This window comes from Aptenodytes forsteri, unplaced genomic scaffold, assembly GCF_000699145.1.
Source record: "Aptenodytes forsteri isolate BGI_AS27 unplaced genomic scaffold, ASM69914v1 Scaffold99, whole genome shotgun sequence".
NCBI lineage: Eukaryota > Metazoa > Chordata > Aves > Sphenisciformes > Spheniscidae > Aptenodytes > Aptenodytes forsteri.
In genome coordinates, this window is record NW_008795321.1 from 2931283 (window position 1) to 2948625 (window position 17343).

At 36.0% G+C, this 17343-nt stretch overlaps 1 protein-coding gene across 1 annotated transcript in view; it reads right to left on the reverse strand.

The window, feature by feature from the left end:
- The window catches only part of RFX3 (regulatory factor X3), a 66758-nt gene extending 51521 nt beyond the window's left edge, over nucleotides 1-15237 (reverse strand). The window contains exons 1-2 of the mRNA XM_009279944.2: nucleotides 15121-15237; nucleotides 6974-7071 (exon numbers count right to left, since the gene is read on the reverse strand). Coding sequence (XP_009278219.1) covers nucleotides 6974-7071; nucleotides 15121-15237 — 215 coding nt within the window. The remainder of the gene's footprint in view (nucleotides 1-6973; nucleotides 7072-15120) is intronic.
- Between the last annotated feature and the right edge of the window lie 2106 nt (nucleotides 15238-17343).

Below are 17343 nucleotides of genomic sequence, written 5' to 3' on the forward strand. Positions count from 1 at the left end.
TCCAGGTGGTGTAGCAGGTTGTTAACTGCTTCCTCTTGGATTATGGGGGGTTCATCCTGCTCACCGTCCCTGTCTTCCAGCTCAGGGGGCTGAATACCCTGAGGATAACTGGTCTGCCTGTTAAAGACTGAGGCAAAGAAGGCATTAAGTACCTCACCCTTTTCCTCATCCTTGGTGACAATGTTCCCCCCCGCATCCAATAAGAGATGGAGATTCTCCTTGGCTCTCTTCTTGTCATTAACATATTTGTAAAAACATTTTTTGTTGTCTCCAACGACAGCGGCCAGATTGCGTTCTAGCTGGGCTTTTGCCTTTCTCATTTCCTCTCTGCATGACCTAACAAGATCAATGTCTCAGTAACTTACATAGGCTGATCGTGGCCCCAGATTTTCTTTGAGCAACTAATTGGTGAGACAGACTTACCCTTCCCATATTTATATTTGCCTAGAAAACATCACCTACAGACTTATGCTGGTTTTATTCATGTCTTAGAAATGTCTGCCTTGTTGAAAGATTTTTCCATCACTCTGTGTTTCAGTAACAAAAACCAAACAGATTTATTTCCTTTTTCAGGAATTGAGAAATAAAGAGTGTCTTTAAATAAAAATTCTCAAATCAGGTTAAAAGTCCAGACAAGTTAACTCAAATGCAGTTTGTGTTTGTTTTAAATTAGGTTTTAACTTGAAATTACATTCCAGTAACTTCTGTAATTAACTACTGAATTCTTGTCACTAGCTGTAGGCACCGACTTGGAAAATTCAAGTCTTGGGTAAAATGCACATAAATCTGTTTTTTCACTTGAAGATGTGTATGTTTTGTACTGTAACTTGAAATACCAGCATTTCTTCACAGTGGCTGTACAAGAACAGCATCTTAATTCACACAAGAAAACCTTTCAGTGTCAATTTTTTTATTTTTCTGTAATTCTAATTCAAGCGAACAAGTAACATCATTATTATCTTACTCACCAAGTAATACCCTCAGAATTACTCTTGTGGGTTTTGGTATGGATTACCTACATAGCTTAGCAGGCAGGCACGTAAGTATTTTTTCACTGTCGTCTCTGTAATGAATGTTAGCCTTTTATGGTACTTAATTAACGAAGGTATTATTTCCTGGGATATAAATATGATAAACACTAGATGAAATAAATATTTCAATATACACTACTATTTATATGCAGAATAGCTAATCCTCATGATAATGCTATGGTATTGCAATATGGTAGAAAACCTCCATGCATAAAAGCCAAGAAAGTCTTTCACGCCACAACAATATCCTCCAACTCCTTTAAGACTTTATTATAATCCTGTGGTCCTAAAGCTGATAGTGAGCTTCATAGGAACTAGAGAGAACAAATTCCTTTGTCTAACACTGACAGAAGGCCTTATCACAGCCAATGCATTGCTGCAGCCTCTGGAGGTGGTGTACCATAAGCAATGGGAAGAAGGGGAAGTGCCATATACCCTAATACTGACACAACAGAACATGATACAGCAGTCAAATGATAATGGAAAGGGCTAAATAATCTGTCTCACCCTGCCTCCCCACAAAGAAATCTACTCCTATAATGAGAATATTGGTTCAGGGCTTTTTAATAACAGATCAAATCCCAATGAAGCAATAACTTTCTTCCACAAAAGCCTCCTCAACTGATCTAAAGACAGAGATGGAAGAACTGATAAGACAGTAAGTCATGGTTTCCTTTCACCAATCCCCTTTTATCAAACAAAACTGCTAAAACCAAAAGATCAAAACCTACACTATGAAAGGGCAATTAATGAATCTATAACCAGAGAACAAAAATTCAAAGTAAGCAATTTGTAATAGTGAATAGTTGACCTGCTTTATGCATATACATTTTCTCTATACGGACAACTTAAAATATATCAGCCAGAAAAAGCTTTATAAAATTTACCTAGAGTTGCATTATTCCACATAAAGAAATTCTTATTTGTCACATTCAAAAACTGAAGTAAATTTGTTACTGACAGGCATTCATTATCAATAAAAAAGAACTGAGATCTTCAACACTCAGTCTAAGATCTTTTTCCACATGGAAATAAAACAACAAAAGCAATCACAATGCACAACTGCAGGAAAACCCTGTAAACCAGGGAACAAAGTAAATGAAAACAGAGGAGAAATCTTCTAAATTATATTCTCAGGACCTGTAAGTTAGACAGGTAAGGGTACCTTAATTACAGACCTCTAAAAATTCTGATGAACTACTGCAGACCTATAGTCCAAGAAATATGGTATTGCCACTGTTAGGAACATGTCACAGGGTTTGTACTAAATTTGGAATGCTATTTGCTACTAAAAATGTAGCAAAGAGGATCATGAGCGTGGGATGACAGTATTCAAGAAGTATCCAGCAAATGTAAAACACCCCATAAATAGTAAATTCAGATGTAATATGGAAATGGAAACCAATGAAGAATGAATAAGCTGTAGACTGTGCTAGAAAACATTAAAAATAGCTGCAGGTGGACCCAGTATGAGTAGAGAGCCCCGCACCATCCATCATACTCCTCCAGGCATAACACCTGTGATGGTGGTAACTTGCTGTAACCCTTTCTCAGATGCAAGCCATTAACCTTCGTATGCAGAGGGGTAGTAAAAGGGTAAGAACAATGCCAGAGAAAAAGGGATGGATACTAGGACGTACTAGGAAGATAACAACTTCAACTCTATTGTTAATAATTCTTTGATTTGACAGTTAAGATTTCAATTAGAGTAATAGTAATTTCTTGGTTTTGCATACAAGGTGTGTTTTGCCCACATAAACCACACAAATTGTAGTACAACAAATTGGTGAAGAATGCAGTTTGGACGCAACAGCAATAGCAATTCTTGGACAATCCCAGCAATTAAAACCCTCTTTGCCACACCAGAATTATCAGGTAAATGGCTACATTTGATTAACACATTACAATTTATGTAAGAAGAAAGTTCATGTCTAGTATAGGGGACTCACTTGGCTTCTTAATATAGGTACAGCCATAATATTCTTTATCTATTCTAAACTGCCAGGTAAGCCTGTACAAGTCATCACAACAACAATGCATTTTTGTTTCAGGATAGAGTGACATGCTTGACAAGCAAAATTGTTATTAACCAGACACAAATTTGGATAACATAATTCAAATATTTGCATATTATACAATGTATGTGACAAGCTGTAGGTTACACTGCTTGTATTATCATTATGCCTCCAATTATAATAAAACCAAACAACTTTTAAGCGTAGACAAATCATGATATAAAATGCGTGTGAAGAATTGTGTTATAAGAATACAATAGTTACACTTGACAAAGACTGTGAAACCTGACAAACTTCTTGCCTTTAGAATCAAAAGAATCAGGTAACTCTTTCCTCGTATATATTCTAACTGCATCCTTTGTTGCTATCATATATGGACTTAAAACAATGCTAGTTTGCAAGTGCTTTATTTTGAAATAAAGAATAATTCTTTCATCATTTATTCCAGAGATGCCTGTACACTGAATTGATGTCTTCACCCTAACTATGCATTGCAGACTTCTTATTCCGTTGCTACAGCAGTACTGTCACTTGATAGATTATGGAAGTATTCTGTATCTGATTTTGAGATAGAATTAAGATTTTGATTTAGGATGGTCATAAAATAAATCAAACATATAATCATAGGAAGACAACCCAAAAGACAAACCAGTGATCACTCTAGTCAATTGCATAATTTACAAACCTAATTCTATTTTCTGAAAGTGAAACAGACAATTTCTGGAGTGGGAGTAACTGGACAAACTGGCTGTAACACACTTCTGTGAATCTGTCAGGATCCACAAGGCTCATCTTTCACAGATTTCAGTATGAAGAATAGAAACAGATGAACTGCAATCTGAACACTTGCCTAAACATTTTAGCACAAGAGACACTGGCCTCTGTGTTTTCTGTCACAGCAGAACTCGACACAGTCTATGCCAGCTTTGTTTAGGGGTATGGTAAGGTTTCTGTTCACTTCCAAAAATTCTAAAATGTCACTCCCACATTGATATAGCTCTGAGCAAGCTAATCCAGTGGCAAAACAAGAAGAGGAGAAACAAATACAATTTTTTTTAAACCACAGAACTTAGATGACAATAAAAAGAGCAAATAGAAAAACAATTCTTTAATCTCTGAAGGAAGCTAGCCGTCAGCAACCTAGAGTCCTGTTCTCCTTCACCTATCAAATAAATGGCATTATAACATGTAGTACGTATATTCAGTAACTTTAATTTACATAAATGACATTTTTCCATTCTTAACCTGGAGTATAAAAGTATACAGGAAAATGTGTTTCACAACGTACAGTCTTTAAAAATTCTGAGTAGAAGCAGACTGGTCCCATTCTCCATGAATGAAACCATAATCTTTAGAAAGGTTGACGTTCCTAAAAGTATTGAACAACAAATGGGCTGTTCACAATGTTGTTCACAACAAGATGAGTAAATTCCCTCCCTCTATAGGAGGGAAAGACAATCTGGATTAGGCTCATCTGCTAAGGAGAGCTTTCTTATTATGTTAAGGAAGTCTTTTATATCCCACTGACTCATTTTGCAGAAACTGACAAAAGGATTAAGATATAGAAACACAATAAAATCATGGAAACCTGAAGGTTCATACTGACTAGTTAGTAACATCTAGTTCTGTTTTCTCTAAGGACTGTAAGCAGTCATGTAGTACACATCTCATACACTGCCAAAAGTGCATGTGCCAACAGGTCACATAAGAACTTACAAGTGATAAATGAAAAGAGAAACATGAATAATAGCCTATTTAAGAATGACCTTTTTTGGAGGCTAACAGTGGACTATCGTGGTTGCAATGAAGTCATGCTGCCGCTGAGTGCTGCTGTACGGGACATGCTGTAACTCCAGTAGGAACTGGAGTCAAAGGCAGCCAAGTGATATGCTACAATTGATATTCCTAATGTGTTCTTCTCGATCCCTTTGGCAGCAGAGTGCAGGCCACAGTTTGCTTTTACTTGGAGGGCCATCCAGTACACCTGGAACTGACTGCCCCAGGGGTGAAAACACAGCCCTAATATTTGCCATGCTCCATTTTTTGCTGTACATGTTAAAGACCGGGTTTGGCTTTTGCAGTTACAAAAATCAAGTAATGAATACTCTGACCAGGAATAAAGGGACCCTGCCTCCAGCCAGATGGAGGAAAGGGACAACCAGGTTTACTGGACTGTGTGGGTTTGATGGCCTGGCACACCAGACCCACAGCAGATAGCTTGTGCCATAGCACTTGGGCCAGTCTGAAGAGGACAAGATGTGAAAAAATATGCTTTACACCACAGCCAGGGACCATAGTCCCAGGCTGGGTGCCAAAAAAGATTCACGTGGTTTAACCCCAGCCGGCAATGAAGCCCTACGCAGCCACTCGCTCACTCCCCCCATGGTGGGATGGCAGAGAGGGTCAGAAGGGTAAAAGTGAGAAAACTCGTGGGTTGAGATAAAGACAGTTTAATAGGGAAAGCAAAAGCTGCACACGCAAGCAAAGGAAAACAAGGAATTCATTCACTCCTTCCCATTGGCAGGCAGGTGTTCAGCCATCTCCAGGAAAGCAGGGCTCCATCACGCCTAACGGCTTCTTGGGAAGACAAATGCCATCACTCCGAAAGTCCCCCCATTCCTCCTTCTTCCCCCAGCTTTATATGCTGAGCATGATGTCACATGGTATGGAATATCCCTTTGGTCAGTTGGGGTCAGCTGTCCCAGCTGTGTCCACTCCCAACTTCTTGTGCACCCCCAGCCTACTTGCTGGTGGGGTGGTGTGAGAGGCAGAAGAGGCCTTGACTCTGTGTAAGCACTGCTCAGCAGTAACTAAAACATCCCTGTGTTACCAACACTGTTTCCAGCACAAATCCAAAACACAGCCCCATACTAGCTACTATGAAGAAAATGAACTCTATCCCAGCCAAAACCAGTGCAAAAGGGAAGTCTAGAAGAAAACAGACAAGACAGTATGTGAAAAATGAATTAAGCAAAATATGCTAGTAGAGATGACCAAAGAATGCTGCCAGTGTTAACATCAGAAGTCTCTGATCCAAATAATATTGCTCTTTTGAATCACTTCTGGATTACCATCAACAATTAAGTACCTGCAGACAATAAAGAAGCTTTCTAAATTGTATTTCTTCCTAAAGCCAGTAACACAGCAAAAATGGCAACAGGTAGGTAAATGAAAAAAAAGAGGTAGAGAAGCTCCTTCCCAAGCAACACGATCCTACTTTGATGTTTGCGCCAATTTCAAAGCTGGTACTGCTCTAAATCGGGGATTACCAGAGGTCCCATCAAACCTAGATCATTCTTTCTATGTTTCTAAGCTTGTGTATTGGAGAAGGGAACTTGATGATGGAAAAGCATGTTCAGGGAAGCAGGAAATGCACAATAATGTGCAGAAAAGAGGCTAAAGAAGCAGCAAAAGGAGACAATGTTACTCTCCTTCCTCTGCCTCTCATTCCTTCAGAAAAAAATACTTATTTTATTAAGCACACGAATGAAATGACATTACTACTTTCTTTAAATAGTAACTACAGCTGCTGCACCTTTCTATGCATTTGCCACTAGGATTGCAGCCAGGAAGACAGAAGGCCCTGCCTTTTGTCCTGAGGACAGAAGTTACACTACGTCCTATGGACAGAACTTACACATAAACTGAAAGGTACTTTTTCAAACAACACTATGCTGTGTATGTAATTTCATGTTAGTCCAACTAAAACAATCACAAGAATTCTTTTTACACAAAAATTGCCTTAATAAAAACAAACAGTGTGAATTCAGCTTTTCATCCAAAAAACTATTTTGACAACAAAAGAGCTTTGATTGAATAATTTTTCTTTCCAACTTAAAATACACTAGTTGGTAGAATCTAACCGAAAATATAGATTTAACTTCACATTTTAATAAACATTCAAATTCTGATCATTTGCCAACTTACATAGCTCCATTAGTGTAGACTGTGTCACTTCCCTCCACATACTGAACCTGGGCTGGGTAGACATGCTGTACCTGTTGCACAGTCTGCACTTGCTGTACCTGAAAACAAGAACACCAGAAATTTGGGATACTGTAAAGAAGGATCGATGCTTCAGTGCACCTAATGGCTTCTAAACAATATGGGATATCTCTGTTCTTATAATTACTAACGGTATGTCATAGCAATAGCAAAGAAAGTTACTGTTCTTACACAATATTTGTGCTGTAAGTCTGGTAAACGGAGCCCTAACATTGAAGATGCACACTCAGGGAGCATACATGCCTTCAGTGCCAAAGACAGAACTAACTGGAAAGCATAGTAAGGATAAAATTAAGCGTAACTACGCTTTGCACCAAGCTGAAGAATTACATTTACTACGGAAGAAAAAGTATCATTTGGCCACGTGTATGCCTTTTCTTTTTCCATTTCAGTCCTGAATAATACAAGCCTTAAAATCACAGCTCAAATGTGTTGCAGTAAGTTTAGAAATAAAGGTTCGCATTAAGATGGTTTAGCTCTTGTTTAACTGGAGTTAAACTACAGTGATACACGCTTTTTTCCCAGTAATGCTTTGACCCAATGTACAATTATGGATCAAAACCCCCAATCTGAGTAACCCCTTTCCCAGAATATCATCAGCTATAACAAACTCCAACAAAACCTGGTTTTACATCAATGAGCTAAACAACAAAAGGCAGTAAGGCATGGATTATTTTCACATATATTGCTGAGATGGCATGCCTGTTTTGTAAAAGCATACATAATCACAAATCAATTGCTTTGATTCATATACTATGTAGGCAAGCTCTAAGCTATACAAGTTTCCTCTCCAATCTTAATTTTTTGTCTTCTGCTACAGTAAAGATTAAGAATTCCATACTTTACACTTGCCATCATTTAGAGAAGTCGTATTTTGGTTCAAGAGCAGTCCAGAATCTAAAAGATGCAAAAGGACTTAGAGACTTCACAGACTGGCACAATTTTACCCAAGGAACTGAATCAAGAAAGTGACAATGCACATATTTATAACATAAACTACTTTTAAGTGACTGTTATTTTTCTCAGATATTTTGTTATGAGGCAACTTCAGCCTGATCCAGTTGGTTTTAAGGATTGCACACACCATAATCCCAGATGAATCTGGGTTTCATGTATTTGATGGATCCAAGAGCTCTTTGAGAATACCCTCGTTTAATACCTTCAACTCTGCTGTATTTTAAAAAGTTCTGTAAATAAGCACATTTTTCTTAGTCTTTTAGAATATTGACTCAGACTGTGAAAGGAAAATCTAGATCTTCACAGAAACCTTCCCTTAGGTTGACATTAAAAAGTGAATTTGGGGAAAAAACCAAAACGCCCAAGGTTTTGAATGTAGCTATACTAGCATGATAGAAAATCAGATGTTTCTGTCCGTTAACAATGAGACACAACATGATAGTTAAAATATCTATTAAAATCCAAAGTTTTCTGATTTCCCACATGAATCATTACATAAATTGACAAATACACTTGAAATACAATTTCTCAACTTCAAAAAAATATACTTTAAAGATTAGTTATTTTATTTAGTTATTTAACAGAACGCCAACACAAAAAACCCTCTGATCCAAATTATGCACATTACCAGGCTTTAGAACAGTTTTTTGAACTAAAAATCATAAATAGCTGTATTGCGCAAACATCTTTTCAAAGAATTAAACTACTACTATTTCCATCACCTTTGACTTCGTAACTTAAATTAATTCAAATCATAATTTCATGGAGTGGGCTTGATCCAAATCTACTATAAGAAAATTATGCCTGTAAGCTTGCTATTAATTAGTACCTCTCAATATTCAAATTTGCCAATCTGTGACAAAAGCATCTACGCATGCAATAACTGGCTAAAGTGTGTATGCGCTTTACCGTGAAACATATGCAACACAATATAATGGTTTTTAAATTGACTCTAAAAGTATTTCCCCCTCTTGGGTGACTCAAGTTCTATGACCTTTAATCAATGGGAGAAGGGGAATCATTGTCGATCAGCCTATTACAGAGCACCAAACTAATCTACTTAACCTATACAGTGAGAAAACATCAGATTCAGCACAGTGCAAGACCTTTACCACAGAACTGACAGGATACTGCAGGGACAAAGTGGTATAGAGTATATCAAAGCTCGGTGTCTATTAGACAGGAAACTGAAAAATTCCAAAATGTGTTTATTTTCTGATTTGGAACAACAACAACAAGTTAATTTACCATAAAACAAAATATCAAAAAATGTTAAAATTAAAGTTTTCATTCATTTCACATTTTCACTAATTTTTATATAAATTCTTTATTAGCCTAATATGCAGTACTACTAGAAATGTCATGACTGTTTATGCAAATAAAGTAACTTATTTTTTAAATCAACATTTAAGAATGGATACACTACAGTGCTATTAAAACATCTTTTCTACTTCTGTAGATCAAAATGTTTTTCCTTTAAATTTTAACAATGAAGTTCAATACAAAAGGGCCACTGAATTAAGTTAATTTTTTTCCAATACAGTAATAAAAAAAGACAGTTTATTAAAAAAGTTGTTTTGCTTCAGCTTCTCTGAAACTCAGTACTGCTACGGTTAAATTGATTATGGTGCCCAAGGAAGCTTTAGTCACTACATTCTATTGCAATGTACATAACAACCTTAAGGTAGAGAAAGTTAGAGGAAAATATTTTTCCTGTCAAGCAATGACAAATAAAATAAGTAAGTGGCCTTTAGGATGGCCTCCTTGTATATGAAAATTCTGCCATGCTGAAAATCTTTTTATATGATATCTCCAATACTAATTTTAGTTCCTATTTTACTTCATCTTGGGAAAAATGTTCCCATGAGAATTAAATCTAGTGCATCTGGATTTTCTTTTTAATCTTCAACAACAGGAAGAAATGAAATGCATAATCTACTCTCTATGAGCACAGAATTATTTGAGAAGTTGGTTATAAGGAAACAAAACACCACCAAAAAAACCCAAATATTTTTGTGGAAATTGTAAAAAAAAAAATAATTTCTTTATTCTCTTCTGTTTCATTTATCATTTTCCTTGCACCTTTTATTAAGCTGTTAAAGGAATTGTGTCAGCTATGTTCTTTAGGTTTTGGGGCAGAGCAGAAATTGGAGATCACAGAGAGAATATTTTACAGAGATCTAAACCTAAATGGCCTTCTTGTATTAAAAAATACACCAAGAATTAAATTATTCAGGCTGAAAATAGAAAACAAAATTAAATATTTATTAAAAACTGACTGTATGCAAGTTCAAAAATTGTATGTTCTGGGGTGGACTGGTGAGCTAGTCATGGTAATTGTTGTTATTGCCTGGCTGGAAAACAGAAAATTAACTGACTTGTATAGGAAATAATGAGTTAAGTAAGGTCAGACAGAGGATCTTTCATTCCTCTTGCTTCAGTGATTCTAGCCTGAAATAAATAACTGAAATAGGATTAGAAGTAAGCAGCTGAAGTGTTCCAGAAGAACAAGAGGTGAATGAAAACTTATTTCAATATACATGTGTAACTATAATTACTAGTTGAAGGAAAAAAAAAGGAAAATAAATTACATTCTTAATTATACTCAGAGGAACAAATAAAGGACTAAGTTATATTGTACCTATGAGAGTTTGTCAACAAAAATAAAGTGCATAAAAGCATACCGAAATGCAGAAATTACACTGAAGCATAAAACCAAAATTTAAGAGAGAATTTTGATTTCAAAAAAGAAGTGCTTATGTTCAAAGTACTACTAAGCAAGGAGTAGAACAATAGGGCAAAATATATAAGGATTTTTAAATTCCATTTAAAAAAGAAAATATAATTATCTACAGTGCCTATGCAAACAACTTGGATGTGCATCATTTTCTGTTCTCAGAGATAAAAATAATTTTTGTACCTTCATTAGTCTGGATTACTTTTGGCAAGCAATGCATAAATAGCACATGCTGTAATATTCTAAGCACATTCATATTTATATAATGGATAATGTCAGTTCATGATTATGTTTTTCATATGCTTAACATGATTTTGTATTAAAGAGCAATTTTGATTAGCAGAAGTCTGCATCTCCAGTTAATGATACAATGCTTTGTGAACGTGATGGCCATCTTGTATGGTGAATATGAAGAACTGCATTGCTCAACTTCTTATGCATGGATATACTTTTATAAAATAGATTATATGACTATTTTTAGTTTTATTTCTCCAATCCTTCCACATTGCATGGCATAAACTACAAAGTGAGGTTAATTTTGAATCCTTAGAAGCTTACTGCACTGTACTAAAGAGTGCCTGTTGAAAAACCAATGATACATTAGTGAAAAATCCCTGTGTCTGAGGAAACAAAAGACTAAGAAAATTCCTCAGGCTATTAAAATGGAATTTAATTACACTCCCATCTTTTTTGGTCTTACTCTTGTTGCTTTTTGGTTACATGTGGATATGTTTGTCCCCTTACCATTCCCCTCTATCCCATCTCAAACGACAGCTGCTGTGCTGCATGAAACCAGCTGCCACCAGTACCACTTTTACCAGAGAGAAAGTCCAGGTTTTCATTAATGGTGCCTCTTTTTTTTTTTCCTGTTTTTGGAGCATCACAGCAGACTTTTATGAACTCCATATTTATACTAGCTATATGCAAATTAGGGATTTGTTTTAGCTGAAAATATCAAAAGTTACTCTTTCGCTGTTTGCTCAAAAGACAGGATGCTTCAGTACAAACACAGCTGTAGGACAAAGCTCTTAGTTCACCTTTCCACTTACTCAGCTTGCTCTTCTTCAGGGCAAAAATATTTCATTTTGAAAAAGATATCATACATTTTGTGAGCATAAATAAAACACTGATGCCATGAAAACAACCCCAAATTAATCCATGCATGAGATGTCATTTAAGTATGGTGTATATACAGGAATGGAAACATGGGAAACAAAGACCTCACTAGGAAAAATTAAATACTATACACTGCTTTAATACTAATTAGAAACAAATTCATCTAAAATGGCATTATTCATCTAAAATGGCATTATTCACTAAAAAGTACTAATAAATTACTGTAAATATAATACAGAAGTTTCAGCTTATGCCAAATTGTTGCATATACAGACACTTATGTTACAGCATCTTTGAATTTAAAAAAATTCAAGAAGTGCCCTATTGTTTTAGTAAATTATATTCACAAGAGAATATAATCCAAATGTGAATATTCACACATAGTTTGGATACAGCTGACATTATTGAGTATCTCTCATAAACCACAGAAAAAAACCCAAAAGCATATCTTATATACTATGCACCTAAAACCTTCCCTCCAACTTTCAACGTTGGTAACTTTGAATGTGCAGAAATAAGCCCCCCCACTGCCATCAAAAGAATGACTTTATGAAATTAGCACTCTTTCTCCTGATTTTCTTTAGGCAAATTGGCCCATTCCTATCAAATGTACATAAATTCGGTATTACCTTTAGGCAAATGCGACCTACACACAGATAATTTCTCAGGGCAGATCACACCTACAATTTCCTCAACACAGTGATTGTTTCAATGTTTGATATTCCTTTTTTTTTTTTTAACCCTACAATTGAAATTACCTATCCCACCCACATTCTTCATCACATTTCCTGCTGGCATATCACATTCACATCTTCACTCTTCCTTTTCTCCTTCACCACACATCCACTTCCGTAATCTATCCTCTCTCTCTACACAAATCTCTCACACATAATGTGTTTTAATCACTGCAACACTGTTTGCATTGGATTTCCCAACATTCTTGTTGCATCTTCAATCCCTGCAAAATTTTGAAGAAAATCCTCTTCCTTGGCTGGGTTGATCCCTTAGCTTTCCTTTCTGAAACATTATGCTGATTCCTACGGTCAGTGTTAGGAGTCAACTGGAAAAATATAATCTAATATCCCCACAGGGAAAAATAATCCAAAATAATGATGGAGTATTCAATGAAAGGGAATACTCAGAAGCAGCAGTACTAAAGGAGACACAGCTAAAGTTGATCAGGGACAGTTTACGTACTCAGATAGCACAAAAAAAAAAAAAAAAATCAGTTTCCTGTTGTCATTAAGGTATAATCAAGCAAGAAAAAAAACAATCTACTCCTGGGCTTCTGTGTTTTGACATGAGTATTACATTAATACAGGACAACTGGAATAACTTCAGAAAAGATACAGACAGTCAGTGACAAAGATTAATGTATTATTTATGTGGGAAAATAAGGAGCCAATTCTATCCTAGAAGTTTCCAGGGAGGCAGAAACTTTGCACAAGCAAAGTTTATAAACACCAAAGCCCTGCTCATTCTTCATTTGCTTGTGACAAAAATAGAAGAGAAATGCATAGAAGATCCTATTCTTACAGTTCAATCAATCCAATTATTAGAACTACAATACTATAAAGTATCCTATATGCCACTAGCTGGTTACCAATCTTCAATCCCTCACACTGATCAGTACTTCACATGGATAAAATTCAGTATGTAATATTAGACCATCATATGTATATCCTATTTGCTTAAAACAAGCAACTGTGTAGCACTACCAAATTGCCATCTTTTATCTGAAAAGCTGAAACACAGGAATAACAAAGAACAAATCTCATAAACTACATATATTAAACATCTGGCACCATGAGAGAACATTTAAAAAAAAAAAAATCAGACAAATTATCGAGATCGTATTTCGTAAAGAAAAAAAGTTTTGCACTTCACAAACCTTATAAAAGAGTTAACCAGACAAAATCTCCTAGAAAGGTTAGCTAAGTTCAAGCATCATGGAAGCTTCAATTAAAACCTAACATAGTATTCAAAAGCTTCTATCCTAATCAACATTCAAGTAAAGAGAGAGAGCGCTATTTAAATCTGAACTCAGGAGAAAATATTTCAAACAATTCTTGATTCACTAGTGGTGAATTCTGAGCAAATACACAAAGACAAGCATTTAAATAAAATTTTGTAAGTCCAAATTCAATGCTTTTCTGAATCAGTTTTTTTAAAAACAAGCTTGCATCCTGAAAGATGCATGAAGATATAAGAAGAAACTATAGTAATGGAACTATGAGGCATTATAAATTGAGTCTGTACATCAAGAAAAAAACGCTAGTGAAATGTATGAGAGAGTGTAAAATATACATAAAAATGCACCACCTGGAATTTTAGAACTAAACTTAACAAATGCTGAAGAATTTAATTTAGGGCAAAGTGCTCCATGGGCACAGAAACAATATTACACTATTTAATAAACTATGTCCGGTTCTCATATTATTGATTCTGAAACTGTGAAGTCAGTTTTTGATGAAAAACAACATCAGATGTCACCCAGAGCACCTGTCACATGGACAGCTAATTTCTGTGTATTCTGGAAAAGTCTTGGACAGCTGTCATGGCTTTCACATTCAGTCCCTGTTTTCTACCTCCATACTTTTTCCTTTTTTCCTCCCTATTTTCTTCAGCCACCACTCCTTCCAAAGCTTGTGAATGCTGCATAGGTGAGTGACCATCTCATGTAACAGAGGTATGCACTGTGCTGGCTACTAGAAAGTTGTCTTACTTCCCTGGCAAATGCACATCATGTATCACCTATTGTCACACTACAAATACTTTAATGACATTGTACAAAGATCTGCAGGGAGTCAAGCCTAGAGATGCAAAGGACAGTGCTTATAATTTTTACATTTGTATTTGACTTACTTGGACATCCAAATGAAAGGAGAAATGATACAGCCAATAATATCAGAAATATATTCATTATTCATTATTTAAAGGAAAAAATGTAAATATTCAGTAACATAAATTAAAGTAAATGCCTATGAGCTATTACATGAATTCCATAATAACCTACAGTTAGAATCATGTATGTGTACTACTGGTGCTTGTCAGATGCTCTAGTTACGGAACAGATCCTGAAAACAGCTTGCCTTTCTCTGGCTATTTTAATTCCAGCAAAATAAAATTGATAAAAGCAGAACAAGAGAGTTCATTTAGCAGCCTTGTACAAAATCAAGTTCTTCACTACATTGTGATGAACTATCCTTCCTGAATTTTTTTTTTTTTTTTAATCTTCCCAAAACTAACAGCCACCTACCTGTTGCTGAACTGGTACTTGCTGTACTACCTGTGTGGGCACTGCTGCCTGGCCAGCCACAGATGTCTGTAAAGTCACAGTTGAACCTGTATCCGACCCAGCCTCTGATGTCTGCATCGTGATCTCTGAATAAAATTAAGATGTAAAAATTAAAAGGTTAGTGCATTAATTTTTTTATTTGGTCACTTATATTAGCACACTAATTTGTCACATATCTCTATTTGGATCTTAAAATTAGCTAATACCAATCTTATTTATATTCAAAATATCTTTTATTTACATGTGCAGAAACATATATCGCTTCTCTGAGTTTTGTCACTTTAGGAATAACTCAGAAAAATCAGCAGCAAATCTTCTCTCAGCTTGTAAATAACTGGTCATCATTCAAAACTGTTTTTTCTCTGGCTTACTGAATTACACTAAAAACTCTATACATTCAAAGTCAAACTTCTAGCAGGCCACAGAATGAAGGGCTGTAATCCGGAAAGCAAACTCTGAAAAGCATTTAATGAGTCACAGTGAAAAAGCAACTCAAATAACCTTCTTCAGTAGAAAGCATTAAAGCAACCACTGTAGTTAAAATCTGAGAATAAACTTTTCAACACTAAAACCATATACAAATTCATACATGTGGTAGAAAAGTGCCTAACATTGTGGTTCTGACATTTAAAGGGAACAATAGAAACTTGGATAGAATACAGAAATGGTTCGAGAATCAAGGAAAATGCCTTACAAAAGAACACTTATCAGAAAGACAACCGAGGATGACTTAATGCCTTCGCAGGAAACATAGACTGGGAACTACAGGATTCCTCGATGTTGCACAGCAGAAATGACAATACAATTGACTGAGTGGCAAACCAAAATTAATTCAAAATCAGGAATTAGACTTTTTTTTTTTTTTTAATTTTCTTTTAAGCAGTGGATGATTAACCAGTGAAAATAACCAGATGAGGCAGGTTCTTCTTCATCTGGTACCTTCAAAACAGAAGACTGTATGCTTCTGTGAAGAATTACAGTAAACAAATACAAACTTCTAGTCTGTAAACCAAATGTTCTGTGATCTAAAAATTTTACTGCCCTTAATCCCTATTAATCTATATTAGCTACAGAATACTTTGGCAACCTGAGGACCAAAGTCACTAACATGCGTAAAGAGGTTTATATGAAAAAATCTACAAATACTTGGAACGCCCTATCCAGGTGATTTTTTTAGTTTAACTGAACAGACCCAGGTGGCTGACAGAGAAGAAACTAGATTTTAATCCCCCTCCCCCCGCCTCAACAAATAACAACCTCCCCCCAAAAAAAACCCTACAATATTTTTTGAGACAAAATCATAATAAAAAATGTGTCTATTCACGGGCATACCAATATAAGGTAGGAGAAATTCATTACTGTACCAAAAAGACCTCAGAGCCTCTCAGAAAATTCAATGTTCTTCTTGCTCGACAACTGAACCAGCTGCAACAAGAGACCTTCCTTTCAAGGCTGGGTTCCACAGCAGTTTAAGCTGATTTAGAGCTGGGTTTCTGCAGTCCCTCCCTCCAACTACCTCTGACTCGCCTTGCATTCAAATGTAGTCAGTGCAAAGCAGGAAACACGTATAAAAATTTGGGATGGGGACAGGGGTTAGAGGCAGGATCTTGCCAACTGGGACCATCATTGGTTTAAACTCCATGGAACCATGCTTATGGTACCTGACAGATTTAACTGCTGCTTCTGAAATATTCAGAAAGACTGATAAATTGTTGATCAAATCTATTTGAGATTCATCAACAGACTCTCAGAGTTATCATGTTGACTGAACCCTCTACTTTCCAGCATGTCTGACAAAAATCAGGATACAAAATAAAAAGAAAAAAGGAATAGAACTTCACAGATGACTATTGAAATGTTAAAAATCCTAACAATGAAAATGGGTGTCCACAGGATAAATATGGAGGACTTGGAAGCCACCGTGCTGCTAGAAAACTATGACCTAGTTGCCATTACTGAGAGTTGGTGGGGTGAATCCCATGACTGGAGTGTGGCTATCAAGCCACCGTGCCTAGAAAACTATGACCTAGTTGCCATTACTGAGAGTTGGTGGGGTGAATCCCATGACTGGAGTGTGGCTATAGGCTTTAGAAGGGACAGGCAAGGAAGAAGGGGCAGAGGGGTTGCCCTCTACATCAAGACATGGGGAGGTTGTGAAGAGCTGTCTCTGAAGAATAGCCATGA